The sequence below is a fragment of the Cervus elaphus genome, chromosome 7, assembly GCF_910594005.1.
Source record: "Cervus elaphus chromosome 7, mCerEla1.1, whole genome shotgun sequence".
Classification (NCBI taxonomy): domain Eukaryota; kingdom Metazoa; phylum Chordata; class Mammalia; order Artiodactyla; family Cervidae; genus Cervus; species Cervus elaphus.
The window spans coordinates 25793623-25820960 of NC_057821.1; the positions used below are offsets into that span (position 1 = coordinate 25793623).

The 27338-nt window shown below is 45.2% G+C and overlaps 1 protein-coding gene across 1 annotated transcript in view; it reads right to left on the minus strand.

The window, feature by feature from the left end:
- ELOVL5 (ELOVL fatty acid elongase 5) overlaps positions 1–27338 on the minus strand; it is a 66589-nt gene that overhangs the window by 21846 nt on the left and 17405 nt on the right. The window contains exons 2-3 of the mRNA XM_043907733.1: positions 4584–4649; positions 1545–1732 (exon numbers count right to left, since the gene is read on the minus strand). Of these exons, the coding sequence (XP_043763668.1) occupies positions 1545–1732; positions 4584–4641 (246 nt within the window). The 5' untranslated portion in view covers positions 4642–4649. The remainder of the gene's footprint in view (positions 1–1544; positions 1733–4583; positions 4650–27338) is intronic.

Consider the following 27338-nt stretch of genomic DNA (forward strand, 5'->3'; position numbering starts at 1 on the left):
TAGGGAGCTTAAATTATGAAGTTGTGATTATATCTCTAGGGTTTGAGAAATATATAAGGCAGATAACTTAAGTTCTATAAGATTTAGCAGTCTTAAATACTTTTTCTCTAGAATATTGCTATGTGTAATAATTAACTCTATAAGAGCCTTCATAAGGAAATGGCTCTCTTATCTATCAAGTATGGGAAAGCATGCGGTTCGCTCTGAGACACCTGACTGCTCACTGCGGCTTTGTTCCTGGAACAGAGAGATGAGCACAGGGCTGGGCCCAGGCCTGTCACTGCCCCTGCCTCCAGGCCCGCAATCTCCATCTCGGAGGCTAATTAAACTGCTTTCGCTCTAGAACAGGACAGAAAAGAAGCAAAAAAAGGGAGTTGTAAGCATTTCACAGACTGTTGGCATAAAAGCAATGAGAATAGCATCTATAAACTCTTCATCATAAAACCTTTACCTTGCCTTATGAAATTCACGTGGGGGAACCTGACCCAGGCCTTCCTCTGTGGCAGCGTCTCTAACCATCAGACACTTTGCTTCCCCCTAGCTCCTGCATCACAGACCCCCGCCCATCCCCACACAGTCAGGCAGACCCCCCATCACAGCTCGAGGCTAGTGGGGAAATCACTGCAAGATTCATATTAATTTCTCTCCTTTTCCTCTCCTTGGAGAATTGAAAGGTTAAAAATCTAAACAGGAGTACTTGTAAGTGTTTGTTTTATGTATGGCATCATTCTCTGCCCCAGAGATTTAGGAGTCGTTTTGTGCTGTAAACCTAAACAGTGTAGTTCTGCTTCTAAAATGCATATAAATCGTGCTTATCCCAGAGAGAGCTTTCCTCTCCTTCTACTTTAAAGCCTCACTGTGCTGTCAAAACAGCAGGCCTAAGTGCTGATTCTGATGTTATCTCTCACTCTTACTTAAGCCTTTGAGATCATCAAATCTGGTTTTCAACATCTTTGTTTTATAGAAGCAACAATCTGGCCTGAACTTACACAGACCATTCAAACCCTAAACACCAACTTCACTATCTACTCTTCTCAGCTCTTTATAAAAATAACTTATCCAATCTCCAAGCTGTTGACAGTGATCAGATCAAGATGGAGAGAGGCGGGCTGACCACAATTACACCAGACGCAGACTCTCCCCACTTCCTCCCCCCATTGCCTCCCAATAAGAATCAGGCATTTACTAAATGCTTCCTAATAAAATGCTCACAGATCTGTTTTTGTGCATTCTCTTCAATTTCTACTCTGTATTTTGCTTGCATGAGAGCGTTTCTGAAAATGTTTAATTCTGAGTATAACACAAAACATACATAACAAAAGAATCAGTAGCAAAGGCTTCTATTTTAGATATTTCAGAAGGCACATCTGTACAAATAACTCTAGTGTTTTGAAAAACTGATTTTAGAACATCCTCAAAATGCATTCCTGTACCTGTCCTCCACTCCCCCACCCCACCGCTGGCCTTCTCCAGTTAGGACTGAGATTCAGGCAGTGACACAGCTACCCTGAAGCAAGAGGAAGCCGTGCCGGCCTCTGCCTTACCTCACAGAACATATAGAGAGACAGCAGAGTGAGTCCGAGGTTGTACACCACTAAAATCCCCCGGCAGGAGAACGGTTGCCTCGTCTTCATATATTTTGGTCCCAGCCACACGATTAGCAAGTACAGAATGGAGCATACCAAGGTGGGGACATAATTGTCCAGAAGAAACCATCCTTTTACTCGAGTATCTGGAAAGTTGTAAAAGAAAAAATATTCAGTGATAATAAGGTAGATATAAAAATAATAAACAATGTGCTTTGAACATGAAAAAATTCTCTCTAACCGCAATGTTCCCAAGCCAAAAAAGCAACTCGAAGAGGAACTGAGTCTTCAGTATGTAAGCTCAAGGTGAGGCTCTCATTCATGTTCTAAATAATAATGTGCATATTATCAGGGGCTTTGCTAAATGACTCATAAAATCTGTTCTTAAGAATCTTAAAGAAAATGAGAAAGCTCAATTTTTCACTAACTGGATTGATTAACCAGGCTTGCTAAATTACGCATGGGTCAAGGAAACCCTAGAAATGGCAATCTTTGAGCTCCGAAGCTCTCCTTGTCAGCCCACTGTCAGCCAGTCTGCCTAGCATGTGCGGACTCAGAAAACGTGCCACTTGGCCAGCTCAGAGATTGTCCCTGATTCAGCAGGCCTCATTTGTGGAGTGCCATGGTCAACAGCAGCAGGGGCGATAACTTTTAAAAAGTGAGTGAAGCAGCAATGACTAGATAAGAGAAGAGCAGAAGTGTGAGAGAGAAGACCTACATTATTGACTCAAGGACATTACTGATGCAGAGGGACCTCCTACCTCCCTTTCTTTCCCCTCCCCTCGGCAGGAAGGAGGAGGAAAAGGACAGTGGACCAGCCCCTTCTTTGACCTCCGGGCTCCGTCATCTTGCTACTCTCTCTCCAGGGCTCTTTCCCTTGACCTTGCAGGACAAGCACAGCCTCAGTAGAACATGCGTCCTCTTGGGGAACCACTGTCAGTTTCCTTTCTTGCAGACACCCTAAGTTCTCCCAGTGTCTCTTTTTCTTGGCTTCAGAGGGAGACTCCCTCCACCCTCTCCCCACTGATGCTAGGGTGATGATGATGGTGGTTTCACTGATAAGTGCTTCTCAGAAGCCCTGTAGGGAAGTGGCTGCCCCAGCAAACTCATCAGTAACAAGAGGATTCTTAACACCTTTTGTTCTCAGCTCTGGGCCTTAAGCTGTCAATTCTGAGAACACAAGTTCCTACTTAGCAACTAACATCAGACCCTTATGTATGTTTATGTGTACATAACACAAACACAGTGAATGCACCTATGAAAACCCCCCATTTCCTTTTATTTAAAGCTATTTTGCATCTTGCAAATTTAATTTTAATTAAATTTAATCTTCTAACAGATCTTCATTTTCCTACGTCACAAAGTATCCAAGTACTTCCTGGGTGGCTGGTCCCAACCCCAGGTGGTAAATCCTTAGGGAGCTAGTCAATCATGAAGCCCTAACTCACCCCTGGGGGACTGGTTCAGATAAGAGCATGTGGAGCACTGTGGCCACTGAGCTTGAAGTGCTCTGGGGAAGAGTCTTCTGGTTCTTAAAACCATGCAAAGGATCAGACTTTTTCCTCCTCCTCTGGAGGTGCAGCCTGAAGCTGCAGCAGCCAATCTGCAACCACAAGAGATTGGGGGACCTGACCTGAGCACAGAGCTGCTGACACTCTGAGGATGTAAGGCAGGAAATGACAAGAACAGGGTCCTTGGGTAACATCATAGAGCCCCTAAAATAACTCAGATCGCATAATGTTGCTCTTGCTGTTGTTTGGTTGCTAAGTTGTGTCTGACTCTCTGCGACCCCATGGGCTGCAGTGTGCCAGGCTTCCCTGTCCTTACAACAGCTCAAACTCATGTCCACTGAGTCCGTGGTGTCATCCAACCATCTCATCTTGTCATCCCCTTCCCCTCCTGCCCTCAATCATTCCCAGCATCAGGGTCTTTTCCAATGAGTTGGCTCTTTGTATCAGGTGGTCAAAGTGTTGGAGCTTCAGCTTCAGTCCTTCCAATGTAAGCTAATAATTTTTATTACTGTTTCAGCCATTTAAAATTGGAATTTTGATCCCACAACACTGAAAGAAGGCATCATACCAACATGAGCACAGACGATTGGATCTGGCTTGTTCTTTTCCAGGGCCCACACACAGTAACTGAGCTTGTCCCCTATGGAACAAGTTTTGACAAGCAATGCCGCTAAGCAGCCTCTTTATACATATCTCTGCTGAGTCAAACGGCATGTGCATTTTAATTTCAACAGAAAACAAAACTGCCCTCCAGAGAGGTTACCCTGTTAAGACTTTCTCCACTTCCTATTATCACAGATGGCAAAAGCCTTATTGCATCTCTGCCTTAAGAAGTTCCTTTTATTGTTTTCTTTGTATTTTAAAAACCATGAGTAAAATGGAGACTCTATCTGTTTAAAAGCCTCTGGGAGTTTTCCTATGAATTTTTCTGTGAACCTCCCAAGTTCCCTCTTTACAGGTGAGACGTTAGAGATGACATTAGAAGAAGGTGTAATATTTGGAGCTGACTTACTTGTTCTAAAGGACCATGAAAGATGAGGAGGGTAAGAAGTGAGCTCAGGCACATATACTTATCCAGTGACGTGACGTATCACAAAAAGACGTTAGAAAGCCCTCAGAACTGTAAAACAGGAAGGGTTTTAAACCCCTATTGCCGCAGTGCATTTTGAAAACCGGATTCAGCTAGAGACTCACGAGAACTGAGCAACCTGTGCCAACAGTGGTGAAATCTGTGGCATGCTCAGGCTGTAAGCTTGCAACATAATCCGACCTCCACTGAGGTCAGCAGAGGGTCCCAGCACCTGTGTCTCTGCCCCAGCTGTCAGGGGACCTTGCACCTGTTCACGACCTCAGAACTCCAAGCCCCTGGTATCTAATCACTGGAAAGCGCGCATGGTTTCTAGACTGTCTTCATGCAATATTCACAAGTTGCCTCTAACAAGGAGTGGGAGGAAGGATGGGAGAGCAAGACTCAAAACCACCTTACCTCGGGGGCCGAGCCATGCCCGGAAATAGGTGCTAAGTGATGCATCGAAGTGCTCCATTTTAAAACCTATTAAGAAAAAGAGACATTGATTAATCTCTACTCAAAATGCTTTCTGTAGTTTTTTTTTTTTTTCCCCCATAAAACATGAACAAATTCTTTTCAGAGAAGACACTCTGGACAAGATTAAGTTCCTCATGTTCAAACAACTTCTTTTTTAAACTCACAAAACTCACAAAGTGCTAAGTTCTCATTTGAAAAGCAAAAGGAAAGACACAATCCCGTGAATTCACTTTCTAAATAAGTGAAGCGCCAGTTTTCTGTGCTTCTTTTCTCAGCTGCATAAAAATTCCCTCTGTGAAGCTGAAGTCTCAGACGGGAGAAGGACAGAACCGGATAGAAAGCGGGCAGAAGGGGGAAAGTCCATCATGGCAAACACGACTACCATGGGGAGAAAATGGTTCCTCTGCCGGGTGTTTTTATTAATTACTGTCCTAACATACTTCATGTCCACAGCAAAAAAATGCAAACATTTAAAATGAAAAGAGGCAGTAAGAAAAATCTCATTATTCTGGTCCAACACAATCCCTCAGACCCACTGTTAGCAGGAGCTTACTGGTACCATTTCTTAGGTATACTTCTGGAGGTTTCTCTCCTCTATGCACAAAAGATGACACAGGCTGAATCAGAGCTTCTGTAATTGTTGGTTGCAACCCATTAAAATTGATACATGATCAAGTCAACTTTGCATTAAAAGTAACAAACTAATCATAATAATCAGAGTGCTCTCTCCTTAAGGAGAATGAGTAAATACTGCCATGAATCTTCAGTGTTACTGTACCTTTATTTATGGGTATGATGTAAACTACATTCTTATGGAGGTAAGCACAAAAAGAAAAAAGTTGGAAAAACGCGTACACTGAGTACTGCAAGTATTACGACATCTTGGAGATTGTCTCGTAACAGTGGTTAGAGACCTACCTGCATCCTCAAAGATTTTAGAGCTCCCTACTTATCCCTCATTTGAGATTTACATTTACAAAGTTAGCGACGCATCTTTTCATCTGTGCCATTTATTTACCATATGTTCTATATGAAAGTCAGGAGGCACATGTTTAACTGTCTTGGTCATTACCATCACAGAAATAACCACAAGTATTTTTCCTTCTAAGGGCAAAGGCAAAATAGGTTTCATCAACTAGCAGTTTAATGCAACGTCTCTCCCTTGGCTGGCCACGCTGAAGCCTATGTCTTATCCTTTGTCTAATTTCATGGATTAACTAGTTTGGAATTACCTAATGGATTCTAGTAGTTACAACAACTGAATCAACCCAGCCTGGCTGTGAGAGGCATGGGCATAGCCATCAATGACATCTTGAAAGCCACAGCTACTCGGGTTCTGTTCCAACATCTGTCCTTCCCTGGGGGTTGACTCCGGAGGTCACGGACTCCCTTCAGCCAAGAAGCCACCAGCTCCCCACACACCGAAATGCCAACAATTAGACATGCCACCTTTGCCCCTCAGCAGTTACACAACCAGACAGAAGCACGACAGGCTGGCAGGGGGTTAAGCGGTTCCATGTGGGCTCTTTATCAGACAACCTGGGTTTGAAACCCATTTTCTCCACTTACCAGTAACATGACCTGGGACCACAGGAGTTATTTAACCTCCTAGCTGCTGCTGTTTAGTCGCTCAGTTGTGTCTGACTCTCTTGCAACCCCACAGACTGTCGCCCTCCAGGCTCCTCTGTCCATGGAATTCTCCAGGCAAGAATACTGGAGTGGGTTGCCATTTCCTCCTCCAGGGGATCTTCCTGACCCAAAGACTGAGCCTGCATCTCCTGCACTGGCAGAAGGATTCTTTACTGCTGAGACACCACAGAAAGTCCCTCCCATGTTCCTACCTGCCACATGTGGGAAATAATAATTGCCCCTTGGGGGCAAAAATTCCAGGCTGGGGCAGGAACACACACGTGTAAAATACGTAAAGTAAATGTTGGCATGAAAAAAGAAAGCACAGTAATGGGGATGGGATCGTGGAGCAAAAATTTCCTTTGGAAAATGAAGTTGCCACTTGCAGAAGGTAACCACAGAGCAAAGAGAAAGGGCACTCCAGTTCAAGGGCCGGCTGGGGGCAGTGGCCGGGAGACATCTGTCCCCACCCCCACCCCCCCCGCCCACCAGGGTTCACAGAAATCAACCCCAAGGCGTGGGCAGCACGTGGCCAGAGGCTGGCCGGAGAGGCGGCACCTTAGCTGTGCTCATAGCCTGTCCCCACATCCCCCTGCAGCCAGCTCCCCAGCTGCCCAGCCACTGCAGAGCAGGACAAAAGGTCCCAGCGAGTGAACTCCTCCCGCCGGGTGGCCCGCCCCGCTGGGTGAACTGGGCACTTGCTGAGCGGCCTGTGGGCTGAGCTGTACTCTTTTGTACTTTTCTAAAAGAAGAGGAGAGGCGCGGGGCCCTGCCAAGCCCTTGACACGCTGCCTGGTGATCGGGGATCACGGGAACGGCATGACCCACTTTGCACAATGTCCAAGTGCATGGCCGGGTCTGCGGCCCGCCTACCCACGGCAGATTCCCATCTTCTCAGCCACCCGTGGGCCAGGAACGTCACTTTACCACCAGAGTCATCCTACTGGCGGCTCGGGGCGAGCTCGGCCACGCAGGCACCCAGCTGCTCTGGACAATCGTACTGGCAGGGACCAAGCCCAGGCACTGGGCCACGCGAGAGGAGCTCTGGTCCCGAGCTCAGCAAAGAATAAGCCATTCTTTGATGTGACTGGTTCCCCACACTGAGACGGGAAAAGGGGATGCCAGCCCTCCCAGGAGGCTGGCCATGCTGACACCGGGCCAAGCATCACCTCCCCACCCTCTTTAACCAGGAGTCTCTGGCACCCACCCAACCTACGGGGGCTTCCAGAACCACAGGTCATGATGGGGAGGGGTCGGATCCATTAAAGAAAAAAAAAAAAATCTAACCACGACAGTATCCCCAAGTTCTTCACCAGGTCAAGGGCCACACACACAAAACGAGGACAAGGAAAACACACTAAGGGTCGAAACAGAGGCGGGTACATTAGAACAGATTTTGAAGAATCCCTCTTACGCACATTTTCCAAAAGACACTGTCTGTTGAACGTCACCCCCCACTATCAAATTCTAGTGTTTCTGGTAACCATGTGGCTGTATTACAATTGTGTCTCACTGTATGTGTCTCACTAAGAAAAGAAATTACTAACTAGGGCTAGGAATTACTCTGTATTAAAAAGAGGATGCGAGAGTTCATTGCACCCTCACCTAAATCAAGGATTAGTTCTGTGACCCCGGGCAAGTTCCTGGCACACCTGCTAAGTATTTCAGGATTGAGGTTAGCCTTAATAAGGGCCTAACTTCAAGAGATGTGTCGAAACTGCCAGAGCTCAGAATATTAAAAAACCTGGAACAGACAGCAGAGTACAAAAGGCCAAAACCTGAACCCCCTAAAGAGAACCGGGCTCCTGTGGACAATCCATTTGTCCAGGAGTCAGCTGTGCCCAGGAGACATGCCAGGTGAGTCACCTGCATGAGGCTGAACAAGCATTCTTTTTTCACTATGATCTAGAATCACACAGAATTTGCTGGAGGCTTGAAATAAGATACTACAACAAGTTTCCCAGCAAACCAGTCCCGCCTCTCCCTTCCCACTTGGCCCTGGAGAGGGACAACAAACTGCAAGCAAACAGGCGGAGAGGGTGGTCACAAGGGAAGGTGGCTGGGTTAAAGAGAGCTGCTTCCATCACAATTCTCGAGATGAAGTTATGAGTTTCAGGTAGAATGCAAATGCTAATCATCTTGGCCATTTATACCTGGAGCAGGAGAAAGCGAGAAAGCTGCTGAGCACATGAAAAGTACCATGATCTTAAGGCAAATCTGCTTTAAAAGTTACCAAGATTTTTTAAAAATTACTATAGTAAAGGAGGTTAATTTTCATAAACTCACAGCTAGGCTTCTTGCTGACACTAAAGCTTAGCAGTGAAGATTTATTTTCAGGGTCAAGGCTTGGTTTCTCTTGCTGCCAAGGCAGAGGTAGCAGTCTGCTTTGAAAGCCCCCTTTCCTGTAAAAATCAGTCAAGTCACACTGCTCCCGGTTTAAAAGTGTGTTTACAGCAAACACTTAACTACTGTTAACTTCCTCATCATGCCCTGTTCTATTTGTTTACTCATTTAGAATCTCACGGTCGGGCTAAAAATGAGCCAGCTAAGCCAAGCTTCCAGCTCCCAGGGGTCAGGAGAAGTCTCCCTCCACTTTCTGTTCTCTGACCCATTCACCCCCTTAACAGTCCACTCCTGTCAAGCAGGCAGGGGAATGCTGTTCAGGTCGCTGCCAACACCACAGAACATTAAATGGTGCTTTAATTTGGTAGTTACAACACTGTTTCTTGAATTTCCAAAGGTTTTTCTCAGCTGGAGAAAATCAGCTTAGGAGTGAGAGGAGGAAGCTAACCACACCTGCTCAGAAATGTTCAAATATAAAGCTATCCTAAAGACCCTCTGGGGGAAAAACATCCAAGTACTTCCAGATAGGCAAGCAAGTTGATGACAGAATCCCTTCACAAAGCCAGCACTTAAATAGATGTTAACTCCAGATTACATCTTGGCTTGGAAGAAATTGTCTGCCACATCAACAGTGGCCTCCTCACTCTGACAACTCCGGAATCTATGCCTTTTCTCCTTCTCCCACAGACTTCTCATACTTTCTTACCCTTGTTCTAAGGGCATGCCCAACTCCTGTTAATGCTCTGATGGAATCGTTTTCTCTGACTGTACACGTCAGAAAGGACATGGCTCTGTCTGGGCTTCAGACAAGTCGCTGCAAAGCTGGGGCACCGCCAATTCCGGCTGCAGGTCAGCACCGTGGTTGAAGGCTGAGGCCCTCGTTCTGGTGTAATGGACAATTGAGGGGAAACTAAGTGCTGCCACACTCAAGTATTCCCTTATACAAAAATCAGACAGGTTAGGGACTTCCCCGGTGGTCCAGTGGTTAAGAATCTGCCTTCCAATGCCAGGGCCACGGGTTTGATTCCTGGTCAGGGAACTAAAATCCCACATGCCACGGGGCAGCTAGAGAAGCCTGCAAGGAAAAATCCCGACTGCGGCAACTAAGACCCATCTAAGTCACATAAGTAAATAAATATAAAAACTTTTTTTTTAATTAAAAAAAAATTAGGTTAAAAGGGAAGCCCCCTCCATTGTCTCCAGCTCCTTGACTGGCCACCAGTTAACTGAAAAGCACTATTCTAACCACTGCCAGAGAAGGACATTCCATTCTTTTAAAGCGGTGGAGGATCACCCAGTGGCTCTGTTCTTAAATGAATCATCTGTGGTCCTTCCTCCCCGTTCTGTTTATGCTCTTTCCAAGGCCCAGGTTAGATGTCAAATGACTTCCCCTTGGCCTCTGGTAGCTTCTGGGGTATTCTTGTTCGCAGCTAAAGAATACAACATATCATCCAAGTTCTTCTCCTACTAAAGACCCCACACACCAACCCACTTACCCCACAAGCATCTGGAGAAGGGTTCACTGTAGAAAATTACTCTTGGATGACTTAATTTTCATTTGAAATCAGGAGAATAAGACAGGTGACATCTGGCTTGGGTTGAAGCACACTGTCATTTCGAAGAAGACAAAGCAAATCTAGACACAGAAAGCCCCTTGCCTGTGGATGCAGACCGGGCTGCTGTGGATGGATGGAGAGCTCTGCTCCCCCAAAGAGCTTAGAAAACAGAAACTCGTCAATCCACACAAGGCTGCGGGGAGACAAGGCAAAAGGTCAAGTGTCGGGATCAGGTCGTCCGGTGACTGGTTTTATTTCTGTGCTCGCAGTGATGCAGAGAACGACTCCCCTTCATATCACCAGTCATTGGAAAGGCAGCTGACTCACTAAGTTAACAAACGTTTAACAAGCACCTACTGTGTGCCAGGCAGTGTACGCTTGCTAGGAAAACGGCAGAGATGGACATCCCTCTGCCCTCCTGAAACAAAGTGGTAAGCAGTGTATTCACCCATGATGCTTGGATAAGAGACCCTAGAAATTTCTGGTGGCTCAGACGATAAAGAATCTGCCTGCCAATGCAAGAGACCTGGGTTTGATCCCTAGGCTGGGAAGATCCCCTGGAGAAGGGAATAGCAACCCACTCTAGTATTCTTGCCTGGAGAATTCCATGGACAGAGGAGCCTAGAGGGCTAGTCCATGGGGTTGCAAAGAGTCAGACACAACTGAGCGACTAAGATATAAGACCTACTTGGGAAGTCAGTAGGAAAATGGTGGCAATTCACCTTGGCATCATTTTCAAATACCCATCATTACTTTCACTATCTTAATCAGTGATAAAATTACAGGCTTATGTTTAAAGTGCTGTGACTGTCAGTCACACTGTAATTATGTGCTCATTTGTTCACAATCCCCATTAAACTCCAAGCTCTTCAAGGGCAGAACCTCTGGCCTTCTCCTTTGTATCTTCAGAGCCTGGAGCTATGCCTGACAAACTGCTAATTCCTGGCTGAAAACATGAATGAACAAACCCACATCTCAGAATCACCCAGAAGCTTTAAAAAACAAAATTTTCAGGGACCCACTTCTAGAAAATGATTTAGCAGTCAAGGGACTGAGAAATTTTTTTTTTTTTTTGAAGTTCCTTAGGTAATTTTGATGAGTAACCTTCTCTGGGAACCACTTCTGTGTATATAAACTGGGCTTTTGGACACTAATGAAATCTGCAGCAGACAGTATCCATATTATGTATCACAATGACAGTCTAGACTAGGACACTAGTCAAGGACAAAATGTTTTTGATTCTTACAAATTAAGTTACAACTCCCTGTTTGTTCTAGCTCTACCAGCGGGAGCAGGGGATGGGGTGGGGAGGTCATCTCTAAGCCCATTAAGTTAGAGATCAGTTATATTTTTAAAACATAGTATCACATAGCATATATACCATATAGTCAGCATGTATTAAGTAGTATAAAATCCGTGTCCACTCTGGAATGCTGTTATAAAGAATACTCCCCAGTAGTAGCTGGTTGTTGCTGTTGTTCCGTTGCTAAGTCACGTTCGACTGTCTGCGACCCCATGGACTGTAGCCCATCAGGCTCCTTTGTCCATGGGATTTCCCAGGCAAGAATACTGGAGTGGGTTGTCATTTCCTCCTCCAGGGGATCATCCTGATCCAGGGATTGAACCCAACTCTCCTGCACTGGCAGGCAGATTCTTTACCACTGAGCCTCCAGGGAAGCCCGTAACCAGCACTTCCCAGGCTGACAGGTGTGAATGGCGGCCAGGTCTGCAAAGCTCAGCCAGGGAGCATCTGCCATGCTCCCTGTGACCCCCAGCAGCTGTTCTTGGCACAGGATGGATTCAGTAACCACGTGCCTGGTCACACTGATCTGGGTAATACAAAGGTGCCACCGAGTGGCTTCCAATGCCAGAATTCATGGCACATACCTGCCCACAGCCAACTAGACGTCCTGCCTGGAAGGACGCAAGGTGGACAATGGGAAGAATCTGGACCCTGGCCAAGTGGCAGGCTCAGACTCTGTTACTGTCAGTCCTATACTGAGACACTTCCGATCGGTTTCATTTCCTGGATTAGAGGACTGAGATGTCTTCACGTGAACTTGGCATCTGCGGAAGGCAGCCCCTAAGATGGTCCCCAGCGATCCTCCCCTGCACTGGACCAGGTTCCGCGTGACCAGCGGAACACAGCAAAAGGGATGGGGTGTCCCTTCTGGGATGAGGTTATAAGAGCCACTGTGACCGGCATCGTGGTCAGTGTGTGTCTAAGATGACTAGCTGCTCCAGGGGACGCCAGCTGCCCTGTCGTGAGCCATTCTACTCAGGGCGGGGGGCATGCACAAAGAAACCGAGGCCTCTGCCAATGACCGCCTCGTAAGTAAGGAAGCGGACCCTCTGGACTGGGCCTGCCGGTGACTGTGGCCCCACAGCCAACTCATCACAGAGCCTGAACCAGAACCAGCCAGCTCAGCTTCTCGGGGCCTCCTGACCCTCAGAGACTGCGTGGGATAATAAATGTCTGCTGTTTTAAGCTGCTGCATTCTGCAGTAACCTGTTACTTAGCAATAGAGTAAACGAACAGGTCAGTGGGGGTTACAGGGGGTGATTCAAAGCCAACTCCCCTTTCCCTTGCTGATTTTCCTTCTGGTTACCACACTCAACTGAGGCACTGATTAGAAACTTGGCCCTAAAACACACTCACACACCTTGATTTAACTAGAACTGGGAAGGAAATGAAAAGGCTTGTATACTCTAAAGCATAGAATCTGGTTATGAAAAGAGTATAAAACTTTCATTGCTAGTCTGAAGCTTGACAGACAAGGGATCTAACATTTATTATCTATTACACACCCAGATTTTCAAAGACTCAGTGGAGACTTATCCCCATTTTCTACATGAGGAAATTAAAGTTCAGAGACTTTGAGTAACCTGGCCAAACAACAAACAGATCTATTTAGTTATTTGCAGGTTTATATGACTTAAAGCGGCCAAGTGTCCTAGTTTATTGTAACTTGGTTTCCTGGGACTCAATATGAGGGGGAAAAAAAAAGGCACTTAGGATAAGAGTTGGTTACTCTACTCTGTATGAATCTTGTGCTCTCTGCAAACCACCACACGGCTGATTTTTTTTTTTAAAGTACTTTTTAAAAGCTATCATTTTGACAGCTTGTGATCTGCAATGAATTTTGAAATGTAACCAATGAAAATGAAAACCACAAGCCTTTCTAGCCTTTAATCTCACAGGATCCAAGACAGACTTTTTCCCCCACAAAAAAGTCAAACAATTGTTGTTATGATAAAAGCCAGCAAGGAAAATTTTCAGCCTGAGATTTTGCAATTGGGTCCACAGAGGATGAGTGGGCAACCGCTCACCCCATCCAGCCTCCTGGGCCCTTGCAGATATGCAACCAAGTCAGGTGCTCTGGCATGAGGTGTAGGCAGGGCCACAGTCTCCTCTTTCTCTATACAGCCCAGAGAGAGCCTGCTGACACCACTGGGAAGTCCTGTATTAGCAATGCCCAAGGGATCTCCCTACGTGGTAGGTCAGGGGCCCACCTATCAGCAAGGTAGTACCATCCCAATAGCTCTGGCCCTTTCACCTTTAAAAAGATCCACATAATACCCACCAGAATGCTGTGATCATAAACACAATTGTTGGTGAGGACATGGAGAAACTGGAACACTCATACATCATTTGGGACTGTCAAATCGTACATCTGCTGTGGAAAATAGCTTGGTAGGTCCTTAAAAAGTGAAACACAGAGCTACCATATGACCCAGTAATTCTATTCCTAGGTATAAGTGCAGAAGAAATGAAGACAGATGTCCACATAAAACCCTGCACACAAATATTCACAGCAGCGATATTTATCATAGCCTCCCCCAAAAGGTGAAACCCCAATTTCCACCAACTGATGAATAAACAAAAGGCAGTATTGTATGTTTTTCAGCCGTAAAACGGAATGAAGTATTGATACATGCTGCAGCACAGATGAACCTTGAAAACATCATGCTAAATTACACAAGTCGGACACAAAAGGTCACATGTTATACGATTCCATTTTGTAGGCAATGTCCAGAATCGGCAAATCCATACAGACACAAAGTACATTAGTGGTTGCCAGGGGCTGGGGAGGGGAGGATGGGAAATAATTGCCCCTGTTGGGGTTTTTGAGGTAATGAAAATGCTCTGGAATTAGATGCACTTAAAATTAAAAATAAACATTAAAAAAACCAGAGATACTTTTTAAAAAAGCCGTAAAATTCTGCATTCTCAAGCTCACTTGTAGAAATCCTTATACTAATAAAATAACAGCAGAAGTGCATTAGGATTTACTTATATGATTGTCATCAGTGATATCAGCAGCAGAAAAATGGGGGGGGGGCTTTAAATATCCATCTAAAAGAAATTTGCTAAATTATGGGACAGGCACACAATTAAGCAGTATGTTGTTATTAAAATGAAGCTCCTGGGCATTTATAACAGAGAAAAGCCTGACGCTCCCACAAAAGCCTGTACATGAATGCTCAGAGCAGCTTTATCTATAACAGCACCAAATCAGAAACACCCAAGGTGGTCCTCAAAAGGTAATTAACAAACCCTGGGTACATCTTCAACACTGAATACTTCTCAGCAACAAAAAGAACACATTTCTGATACATGTAACAACCCAGATGAATCCCCAGAAAGTTAACTGAGTGGAAAAAAGCCAACACCCTTATACAACATTTCGAAATGACAAAATTACAGAGATGGAAAAGAGATAAGTGGTTGCCAAGGGTTAGAGATGGAGTGAAGGCAAGAAAGAAGGTGATGTGGCTATAAAAGGGCAACATGGACGGATGGAAACATTCTACTTTTCTCTAACAATGTCAGCAATAGGTTGTGGTACCAAACTACAGTTCTGCATCATGTTACCAGGGAGGAGAAATTAAGTAAAGGGTACTTGGGATCTAGGATCTGTGTGTTATTTCTTATAACTGCTTATCAACCTGAAATTACCTCAAAATAACTAATTACATTTTTTAAAAAAGATCCACAAAAGTGAGGGAAAAAAAAACCCCAATAAACAACAGTAAGCAACCAACGTTTTAAAAAATTCAAACACCTCCCTCGCACCTCCTACTGACACAGAGTTGTGACTTTCTGGCATCCTAAGAGTTTCTGCCAGAAGGGAACAGTGTGAACTATGACCTCATTTATGAAAACTTAACCTTTCACCTAAATGTTGGAGTTCCCACTATTTTAATTTTCATATCTGTCTAATTTAGCTTTCCAATATGATTTATCCAAACTACTCGGGTGATGGGAGTACTCTTTGAGCAGTTTAATGTTTTAATTTTTGGGGGGCAGTGTCTCTAGGCATATGGGATCTTCCTTCCCTGACCAGGGATTGAACCTATGCCCCCTGCCGTGGATGCATGGAGTCTTAACTACTGGACTGCCAGGGAAGTCCCCAGTCTAATGTTTTGACTAACTTCAAGGGACCATACCTCTCACACAGGCTTGTTTTCAGAGAGTAAGAAAATCATTAAGCATACCAAATAAAATCTTCCCGAATAAAATCAAAGCTTTGATTATTCGGGGGCATTCTGTGATCCTGAAGGGTTCCAGAGTCAGAATTCTGAACGCCCCATCCCATCTAACAGAACCATGGATGAGCAGGCACAGATAACTGGGATACATCTGTAAATCTATTATGCTTGTCTGGTTTTAAATAAGAACTTCATGTCCTCCGTTATTTCTGTGCCACTTTCTATTCTCCTACACAGAACATAGAAAACTTTAGGTAGCAATAGTTTTGAGCTGTCACATTCTAGATGTTTTTTGATAAAAAGCTTATTCCTCCAAAAGCTTATTCCATCATGAAAAATAAAAACTTCTTTCTTAAAACTGTCTTTGGGGCCATTTTCTTGTCAATCCAATGAAAAACACAGAGGTGAAGAAGTACTTTTATAAAGTGGAGGAGTTCTACCATTCTGGGATTCCAGTTCCCTGGGTGTGTTGCAGTGTAGGTGGCAAGTCGTGTTCTGCAGGGGGCCCTGGTGCCCCTGGATGGGAAGGAGGCTTCAACGCCCACAGCTGCCCGGAGCAGAGACACTGGCCAGCAAGGGCTGTGGGGCCTTTTGTAACCCTCTCTGGAAATTCTCCAGCAAGATTAGATCTCTTCTAAGCAAAGCTTTTCTCCTTTTCACCAAGTGCTACTTTCAACGACTGTGCCACTGTGTTTAAAACCCCCTTGACGACCATTAAAGGTGAAATACAGAGAATGAGGCCCTAAGGTGATTCCATTTTAGTGGAACTCCAAGTATTTCAGCAAGTCACATGAGTGTAACTGAATATTCCGACTGGCTGAGAACAAGATTTTCCCTTCATTTCAATTCTCCCCAAGTAACAGCATTCAACTCCAAGCTGTCATAAAAGCCATTTTGCTGTAAAAATGAAGATTCAGAAGCCAGTGATTGAATTAGCATGAAGTCAATTAGGTGCCCACCTACAGCCAGAACATGGAAAGAGAGGCACTAACAGGTCTGAAAGTGAAAATGAAGGACACAGTTAAGGAGGAGAAAAACATACTTACGTATAGAACTTGCAAGACATCTTTCCAGGAGAGCTCAATCAGGAAATTTCAAGAAAAGAATTTAGGCAGTAAAATGGCACACATTACTATTTAGCAACAGGCCTTTCGTGGGCATCAAATGTGTTTAAGGAATCACAGTAAAGGCAGAGATAGGCAATGTGGTCCTTTGGTCAGAGATCAAGCTATTGTCCAGCTGGGATTCAACATTCTTAGCTCATTTAAAAACAAAAATGTTCCAAGACAAGACATTTAACTGGGGGGGCGGGAGGACAGATATAAAAGAATACATGATATCCTACTTTGATCTGGGAAGATTATCACATGTTCCTAGAAAGAACCAAATAAATGCACTTGAAGAAAATTAATAGGACTACAGAAGCAGTGACATGTAAATGTATTATGGCTTTCTCCAATGATGATCTTCATATACATGAACAATTTAATATATGCCCTCAGGTTGGAGAAGGGAAGGGAGTGTGTCTTGATCAGCTCAGACTGCTATAACAAAAATACTATAGACAGGTGGTTTAAACAACAGACCTTTTAATTCTCACAGTTTGAGGGGCTGGCAAGACCAAGGTCAAGGTTCACTGAAACCTTCCCAAAGGCCTCACCTCCAAAGATCATCAGACTGAGAGCTAGGATTTCAACATATGAACCATGGAAGGGAGGGCGGGGGTGGAAGGGAGACATACAAACATTCAGTCTATAATAACAAAGAGGTGGTTTTAAGAGATAAAGGGAATGGCTGTTTACAGAGTCTAAAGAAAATTGCTACTTTTAAAAAACCTAGCCTCTAAAGTGAATCATTTTCATTCATTCACTCCCTCAAGTTATCAAAACACATAATCTCTACTTTACAAAAGGGCTGCGTTCCAGATAGTTGCTGTTCTTGCATGCATCCTCAGTTGTGTCCAGCTCTCTGAGACCCCATGGACTGTAGCCTGCCAGGCTCCACTGTTCATGGAACTTTCCAGGCAAGAAAACTGAAGTGGGTTGCCATTTCCTTCTCCAGGGGATCTTCCCAATCCAGGGATCAGTCTGTCTTTTACGTCCTCTGAATAGGCAGGCGGATTCTTTACCACTGTGCCACGCTGGGAAGCCCTGTGTTCCTGATGCTAATTTATAAACTAGTCAACTGGCCTTTGGAAAATTCTATTTTCTGTATTCTATTTTCCATAGAAATTGTGATATTTGTAGCTCTAGACCTTTTGGGGATTCCACCCCAATTGTAAAAATTTAAAGCAAAGTTAAAAAAAAATAAGGAAAAGGTGACCTTCTCTCTATCCCCAGATGACAGACAGTTTGGGTAAAACTGACAGTCTCCCACATTCTAGGAACCCTCAATTCCCAAATTAGGAACCCTTGCTGTAAATGGCTGACAGATCTCCAGCTGAGCCCTAAACTAATACTGAACTCATAATGAAGTGCCAACTATTCCTACAAGAAAATAATCTCGTGTAATGTTTCTCATGTGAGTTACTACCTTCCAGGTTCTGACACTTTCACAGTACAGTGCGATCTTCGGTAAGTTGTACAGACTTCAGTTTCTTGATCCATAACATGTGTAATAATGCCTGCATCCCACAGGATTCTTGTGAGATTTTATGAGACACTTGGGGGCAATGCATGGGCACCTCAATTCAACTCCAAGCTGTCAAGACACACGTGGCAGCTGTCTTTATGATCACCAAACAGACATTCCCAGCATTGTGGGAGGCACTGGGACACGGATCATAGGACAGTAGAGCCGCCTCCAGAGAAGTCAGAGTCTCACCAGGGAGACAGAAGTGGTAACGAACAAACTGGAGGAGAGGCCCTGACAAAGGATGTGCAGAGTCTACGCAGGGACCGGTGGGTCACAGGGGCACGTGTGAGGCTTGCCAGTGGGAAATGGGATGGGAGGAGGAGAGAGGAAAGTGAAAACCTATGTTGGAGAAGCAGGTAAGAGCGCTAGTGTTTGCTTTTACACTGGGGGCGGGTGGAAGGCTGGAAAGAGGGTAATTATCAAGGCTGTTAAGACTGTCCACGCAGGAGATGGAGGGCACTGTGAGGCCACAGCAGGCGGGGGAATCAGGCAGGGGCCATAGGAGAGATGTCGGGAAAGTGAGGTGAGGGAGAGGAGGAAACCCACGCGTTCTGACTCTGCAACCCACAGGCACGACAGTCAATGAGTCAGGGAGCATAGCGTCATGGGGAGGGGAGAAGGGAGATAGGGAAAGTTCTGAGGATGTTAGAAATGTACTGCCAGCTACTAATTTTATTCATCACAGACCCATCGTGCCTGCTGAGTCAGGAGGCAGGCCGTGCATTGAGAGTTACGGAGTGCAAACTAGTGAATGTTCTCTATAACGACATGTTCTCTTATAGGGAAAAATCTGTGAGATGAACTGGGCACTGAGTCTGTCATGTTAAGTATAAGAAGCTCAAGGTTAAATAAGCTAGGACCTAAGCCACACATGTGTTTAGGGATTTGTGCTCTTGCTAAGAAAACACCAAGCCAGCTACGCTCTAACATAAATTACACACTTCAGGGAGGTTGAAATATTTAGCAAATTGCTATTTCACTCCACTAAATGGTGTGCTAATGACGGCTATGAAAAAAGTTTTCCAAAGTTACTCCCCCATCCCATCTCTCCAAAAGAATCTGAAAGCCACTTAGGACAGCCCAGCCCACCTTTAAAATGATTTTTCTTATTTTCAAGCCCTTTTCTCTGAAGAGCAGTATGATGATGCTAATGGCAGCTAGCAGTCCTTACTATGTGCCAGTCGTTCTGCTATAATTGTACTAGGATGGCCTCACTTGACCTCCACCAGCCCTTTCCACATCCCCTTCTCACAGGGGAGTACACTGGGGCAAGGTCATGTCCATAGCAGGCAGACTGACTCCAGAGCCTGTTCTCTTAACCACTCACTCTAGTTCCTATGTTACAGTAAAAATAAAACAGGGATGTTTATTACAGAAACTTGAAAAAATAGAAGAGGGCTTTTTTTGGGGGGGAGGGGAAGGGGTTCATTTTAAAGTAGAAAGAAAAAGTCTCTGAGAGTGTGGCAAAACCTATGATCCTCTTTTTTTTTTTTAATTTTTTTATTAGTTGGAGGCTAATTACTTCACAACATTTCAGTGGGTTTTGTCATACATTGATATGAATCAGCCATAGATTTACACTTATTCCCCATCCTGATCCCCCCTCCCATCTCCCTCTCCACCCGATTCCTCTGGGTCTTCCCAGTGCACCAGGCCGGAGCACTTGTCTCATGCATCCCACCTGGGCTGGTGATCTGTTTCACCATAGATAGTATACATGCTGTTCTTTTGAAACATCCCACCCTCACCTTCTCCCACAGAGTTCAAAAGTCTGTTCTGTATTTCTGTGTCTCTTTTTCTGTTTTGCATATAGACCTATGATCCTCTTTCTGCTGTTTACAAACAGTGATCTTAGGCAAGTCAACCTCTGAAAGCCTCAATCGGCTCACCTGAAGTATTCCCTTTAAATGGAAGTAAAAATAATACCTAATTGGATGAAATGGTTAGTGTGTAGCATTTAGCACAGAGCTATGGTGTTGGAGAAGACTCTTGAGAGTCTCTTGGACTGCAAGGAGACCCAACCAGTCCATCCTAAAGCAAATCAGTCCTGAATATTCATTGGAAGGACTGATGCTGAAGCTGAAACTCCAATACTCTGGCCACCTGATGCGAAGAACTGACTCATTTGAAAAGACCCTGATGCTGGGAAAGATTGAAGGCGGGATGAGAAGGGGATGACAGAGGATGAGATAGTTGGATGGCATTACCGACTTGATGGACATGAGTTTGACTAAGCTCTGGGAGCTGGTGATGGACAGGGAAGCCTGGTGTGCTGTGATCCATGGGGTCGCAAAGAGTTGGACATGACTGATCGACTAAACTGATACTAACACTATATAATAAATATAGAAATGAAATATATTTCAGTTTTTTATGTGCTTAAACAAAGCATATACTTGTATAATCTTGCATTTCAACACTGCAGCAATTACTTTCTTCATAAACCTAATCTGAGCTTTGGAGTAAGTAATATTTACATAAATGTCTTCATTATTCTGTTATTAATCATTTAGTCTGTTTCCAAATCTTTAGCATTCTTAATTAAGGTTGTGATGAACATCTTTGCACATAAAACTTTAATTGTGTATTATTTTCTTGAATGAGATTCCCAGAAGTTGGCCAATTATGTCAAAGAGTCTTCATATAATATATCTTGCAAAATTTCTTTCCAAAACATTTTCACCTATTAATGTTCCCACCTGCAGGGAATTTGTGAGTAGTCTATAAAACTGCATCCTGGCCAGGACTGGGTAATGTTATGAAGGAAAAAGAGGTGTTTTTTTCCAGTCTGATACAACATGTTCTATGTTATTAAAAATATAAATCATACAGAAAGCCCAATAGCTGAATAAATATCAAATATATGTATGTAGTCATTTCTGGCTAATGGTTATAAAAGAAAAATGAATAATAAATTCTGTGTATCATCTACTTTCTGAAAGATTGATTTGTGAATATAAACTGGTATTTAATTGGTCACTTAAAGTTTTTCTGGGCTTCCCTGGTAGCTCAGTTGGTAAAGAATCTGCCTGCAATGCAAGGGACCCAGGTTCGATCCCTGGGTTGGGAAGATTCCCTGGAGAAGGAAATGGCAACCCACTCCAGTATTCTTGCCTGGAAAATCCCATGGACAGAGGAGCCTGGTGGGCTGCAGTCCATGGGGTTGCTAAGAGTTAGGCACGACTACTAACTCGCACAGGTTATTAGTAAATGGAACTGTCTGCATTCCACAAAGATCCTCCCCTAAGCCCAGGAATTTAGTCTAGCTAACAATTTTTAAACCAGAGAAGCATGCATCTTACACACACAATAGTGATCTTGCATTTAAAAAAGTACACACCAAGTGTTTAAGTATCTATTTTGCCTAGGAACATGGGCTGTTTCTTAAAAAACAGAATCTACAAACCCAGTCACAAAGGACCCCCACAAAACACCGGTAAACCCAGTTCTAGTAACAGAGGCTCATAAAACTAGCTTTTAAAAAGCTAAGTGTTTTCTGTGTTTAAGAACTTTAAGTAAGATGATGCTTCCAAGTGGTTTTTAACTATGTACATAACATCCTGGAGAGGACAGGCCACTGTTTGCTCGTTAGTAGCCACGCCAGCCAAATTCAGTTTATGTCATTAGTATTATTGTCAGTAAAAAGCATCATAAAACAGCTTTTTTTTTTTCGAATCCCATGTGGAGGCACTGCAGTCAGAAAAACAGTTTGACTTGCTCAGAGAGAAAGTGCCCATGCATTTCACAGGATACAAATGAGAAGCCCCAAGGAGTCCTCTCACCATACCCACAAAAAAAAGTTGAACCCAAAGCTTCAATTGAGAATCAACCAACTGTCACCTGCATCATAAAAATCCTCCTGACGACAAGTGGGACACCCTTGGGGGAAAGGAAGCCCCAGTGAAAGAAAGCCTCAATCCACAAAATGTCAGGCGGGCACTGGGATAAGCCACCCCAGGTCTAACAGGATGAAACAGCGTTAACTCTGGCCTGATTCGTTCCAGGATCAAACAAACCTTGGATCATCACAGGCTGCAATGCCTCACTAATGAGTTAAGAGGATTTTGTTACAAAAATCGTGATGTTCTTCCTTTAGAGAATCCCTGCCATCAGGGTGGTAAGATCATTAAATATAAAGAACACAATGATGACCATGAGAATAGTAACTATCACTGAACACTCAGTGTGTTTAAGTGTCACTCCAGGCACCCTGACATGCACCACTTATTTCAAATCTTTCGTAACCTTGTAAAGGGTTTTTTGCCCATTTTACAGAGGACGGAATGGAGGCTCACACCCTGGAAGGTACTATACACGATGACAGAGCCTGTACTTGCTTCAGAGGATACAAACTAAGCTCTTAACTACTTCTCAAACTAAAATCAGACTAAGTTTAACTTTGCCAGGAAAATACAAAAACGCATCCCAAAGCCACCTACAAATATGTGTAACACACTGCTGGGTTCTAAGTTAACAAACTAAGGTTTTGTAAGGAATGATTTATGCCCAAGGCATCCTAACTACCAAGACAGACGTGTGCAAAGCAGAATGTCCCTGGGCCCATGGTTACGACACACTTCATTTTGTTTTTCTTCCCCATTCAAATGAACCAGAAAGAAGTTTGGCGTCCGCACGCAGCATCAGTGCGGTCCTATTAAATCTCATGTAGCAAGTCTGCTTAGAAATGATAGAAGAGCAAATAAAGGTGATAACGTAATTTCAGTGAGTCTATGACTGAAAAAAAATCTCACATGGAAACTTCTGGTTTGAGTCCCCTGCGGGATAAAATGATATGGAATGTGAAATGTGTCTACCATGTGCAGCCCTGGTCAGTTTCTAGAGCCAAGATGAGTAATGAATCCTCAAATTTCTTTAAAATATTTTTCCAGGAGTCAGGTACAGATGTGAGCTGGACCATAAAGAAGGCTGAGCAACGAAGAATTGATGCTTTTGAACTGTGGTGTTGGAGAAGACTCTTGAGAGTCCCTTGGACTGCAAGGAGAGCCAACCAGTCCATCCTAAAGGAGATCAGTCCTGGGTGTTCACTGGAAGGACTGATGCTGAAGCTCCAATACTTTGGCCACCTGATGTAAAGAGCTGACTCAATGGAAAAGACTCTGATGCTGGGAAAGGTTGAGGGCAACAGGAGAGGGGGGCGACAGAGGATGAGATGGTCGGATGGCATCACCGACTCAATGGACATGAATCTGAGCAAACTCCGGGAGATAGTGAAGGACAGGGAAGCCTGGAGTGCTGCAGTTCATGGGGATGCAAAGAACTGGACAAAACTTAATGACTGTGTATGCTTAGTTGCTTAGTCATGTCCGACTCTTGTAATCCCACAGACTGTAACCTGCCAGGCTCCTGCATCCACGGGATTCTCCAGACAAGAATACTGGAGTGGGTTTCCATTTCCCTCTCCAGGGGATCTTCCTGACCCAGGAACTGAACCCAGGTCTCCTGCATTGCAGGCAGATTCTTTACTGACTGAGCTAAAAGGGAAGCCTGACTTAGTGACTGGAGGACGACAAACAACAACAACGGAACATATAATCAGTTACAGATCTATCTCTAGATATTACATCAACTGATGTAATGAAAAATATACATTTTTTTAGAATCCACAACTGTCCAGTCTATTAGAACAAGGATATACAGGTAAAAGATATAAAAAATAAAGACACCTACAGCAATGCGTTTGGGATAATGATCTAGTCTAAGACCAACAGAAAAAGCTGAGGAATGCTCTATCATCAGATCAGCATGTTTCCATCTACAAAGAGGATCAAGAAACAGTAGAAATAGCTTGAGGTTTGACACAGAAGAACTTTCAGAGATGTGCAAACAGCAGAAATGGCCCGTGGGGACATTGCATAAATAAGCACTCTCCCTCAAAGGCTGGAAGTACAGATTAACCTGAGGCCAAGGACTATTTTTTGGACACTAATAACCTCACTCTCTTGAAAAAGGTAGAAAGGCACTGTGCTAAAGGTTGCCAGGTCTCCTGACTCTGTTCTGCCCCCAGGCCCAGTTTCCAAGGTAAAGATCCCAGCAGCAGGTTGATTTCTGTCAGGAAGGTTGGTGCCCAGCTGGTCCTTCAGGATGCCGTGTGCACCACACTCTGTTTACTCCTGACCAACCTCAGGGGTTTAGGGTCCTGTCCAAGAACAAAACCATGTATGGAGAAAAACTACAGCACTGGAGAATCATTTGGGTATTACTCTTCAGAACAAATTCTAGGTTAAGATAGCCATTACTGTGTCACAAACCAGGCACATGATACTTACATCCAAGTGTCAAACCTTATCTATTCCAGTGCCCACATCTTATCTACCACGGGAACTGAGGATAGGAGCCCGCTGTGGATGCACAAGCGTCCCAACCGTTCCAACCGTTTACATACACTCTTCTTGTTGGAGTGGACTGGGAGGAATCTCCAACTGTCCAGTCTATCTGGAATCACATGCATGTAGAAAATTAAGACCACAAGGAACCTGGTAAAAGAAAAGCAGCACCAAAGGGGCGAACACAGAGTGGGGGAGGGAGAGATCTGGGGCTGGGGCACCCAGGGAGACCTCCCCGGAGGAGTGGAGCTGGGGCCCATCCTTAAAAGAGCAGTGGGAGTGGTCAGGCCAAGGGATTTGGGAAAAGGGCTTCCCTGGTAGCTCAGATGGTAAAGAATCTGCCTGCAATGCAGGAGACCCGGGTTCGATCCCTGAGTCGGGAAGATCCCCGGGAGAAGGGATATGGCAAGAATACTCCAGTATTCTTGCCTGGAAAATTCCATGGACAGACCATGGGGTTGCAAAGAGTTGGACACAACTGAGTGACTAACGCTTCACCTCTCTTCATGCCAAAGGAAGGACTCGATCCAAGAGCAAAGGGGAAAGGGGGCTGCCACGCCCTGAGAAGGATGAAGCGGTCACATGGGCTATGATTCCACCTTCACCAGAAAGCTGACAGCAATGATTTAAAGCATTCTGAAACATGTGAACACTCCATAAATGTTAAATGAATTGATTCTCAGCGGAATGGGGGCAGACTTCATACAGGTGGCATGGGGCCAGGTTATTAACGGTTAACAAGTCAAAGACCTAAGAGGCCAAATGTGGATGGCTGTTTGAGGCTGAAGCACAGCATGCAAGGAGGCGTGGAAGGATACAGGGGGTGAGCGCGGTGCACCTGGGCAACAGCACCATCTCTAAGTGTGCTGATGCATCCCCCGCAGCACCTCACACACATCCACCTCTCCCAGCCACACCACCACCCCTGACCGCGTTCTTCCTCCGGGTTCCCCAGATGGCCAGTCTCAGCTATCACCCTGTTCCCGCTGTCTGCCACCCCCCATTTCCGCCCTGCACCAGAGCCACCAAAACTGACAGGCCCACTACTGCCTGAAGCCTCTCAACGACTGTGCTCCTTGTTCTGTGCTCCTTGTTCTCTGCAGACAACCCACACCCCTCATTTGCTTAGGGCCCCTCCATCACTGGCTCACCCCAGCTTCCAGCCCAAGCCTGCCCTCCCTGCCCTGCCCACAGCCCGACCACACCCACCTCCTGCCACCTTCTCCTTTCTGCATGCAGGCCCTGCGCAGGGAAAGTTCCCTCTGCCTCGTGCCCCTCATCCCCCTGCCCTCACCTCTGCATAAAGGTCCTCAGAGAAATCTCCCCTGACTCCTCTCCCCCAAAGCCCCAGGCTTGGTGAGGTTCCTCTGTTTACACTCGAATCACATCCCAGATATGATCAGCCCTCAAGGGCAAGGTTCACATGGACGGACAGCTTGGCGCTGGGCCCATCACAAGGTGGGATGGATGAGTGGTGCACGGTCGCTGGGCTGGATGGAGAGCAGACTGGGCACAAGATGGGGAAGATTTGAAAGTCTTCTGACCTTTATGTCATTAGGCAAAGACAGCCTGGTCCCACGTGGCCTCGCTGGCAACACTGCAGTCTCCATCACTGCTCCCAGCACCAACCAGGGCAGCTGACTCAGCTTTAAGACCTTCATCAAAGGGCAGCAGCAAAAAAGGCTGGGTCTGCTTTCCACCCCCCTGCTTCTGGCCGTGTGAGAAGCCCCCAGGCCAGCAGGATTGCTTCATCACCTAGCTCAGCAGGACGACATGGCTTCCACCGCACTGGCTCGGAAGTGCGGTCTGTCCACTGGTTCACGCAGCAGGCGGGACGGTGCCCCTGGTCTGTATGCGAAAGACGGTCCCTCGCTACAGAGGGGCTCTGACTCAGGGCCCCAAATTTATCCCAGTTAGAAACAGGACACTCCTCCCACTCTTCCCCCTTTACCCCGCTGGCAGCCAATTCACTCGTGGCGATTACCATCACCAGATCCAGAACTTCGATGCCTGCCCCCTCCATCCCAGTGCTGGCTCCTGGGGTGCATCTTCAGTCAACCATCCCACAGATACTCCTGCTGCCACATCCTCCCCTGTGGAGCCTTAATCCTGGACAAATCTAACTAGCTGAACTGACATGTTCTACTGAGATTCAGGCTTGTCAGTATGAATTCCCTGAAACACTCTCTCTCCTTCAAATGTCAAAGTGCCTGTTACCTGCTACAGGTGGATGAAACTCCACACATTATGCCAAGTGAAAGAAAACAAGATGCCAAAGGCTACATATTGTATGATTCTCTTTATACAAAATATGCAGACTTTGTTGTTCAGTTGTGTCCAACTCTTTGCAACCCCATGCACTGTAGCACGCCAGGCTTCCCTGTCCTTAGAGCAGCTCAAACTCATGTCCATCGAGTCAGTGATGCCATCCAACCAATTCATCCTCTGTCGTCCCCTTCTCCTCCTGCCTTCAATCTTTCCCAGCATCAGGGTCTAAAGATAGAAAGATCAGAGTTGCCCAAAAGTTGGGGGTGGGGAAGGGCAGGGCAGAGAATGGCTGATGGGCACAGGGTCTCCTCTGGGGGGTGAAAATGATCTGGGATTAGACAGAGGTGGCTGGGGTGCCACAGTGTGGGTGAACTACATGCCACTGAATTGTCCACTTTAAAATGGTTCATTTCAGGGACTTTCCTGGC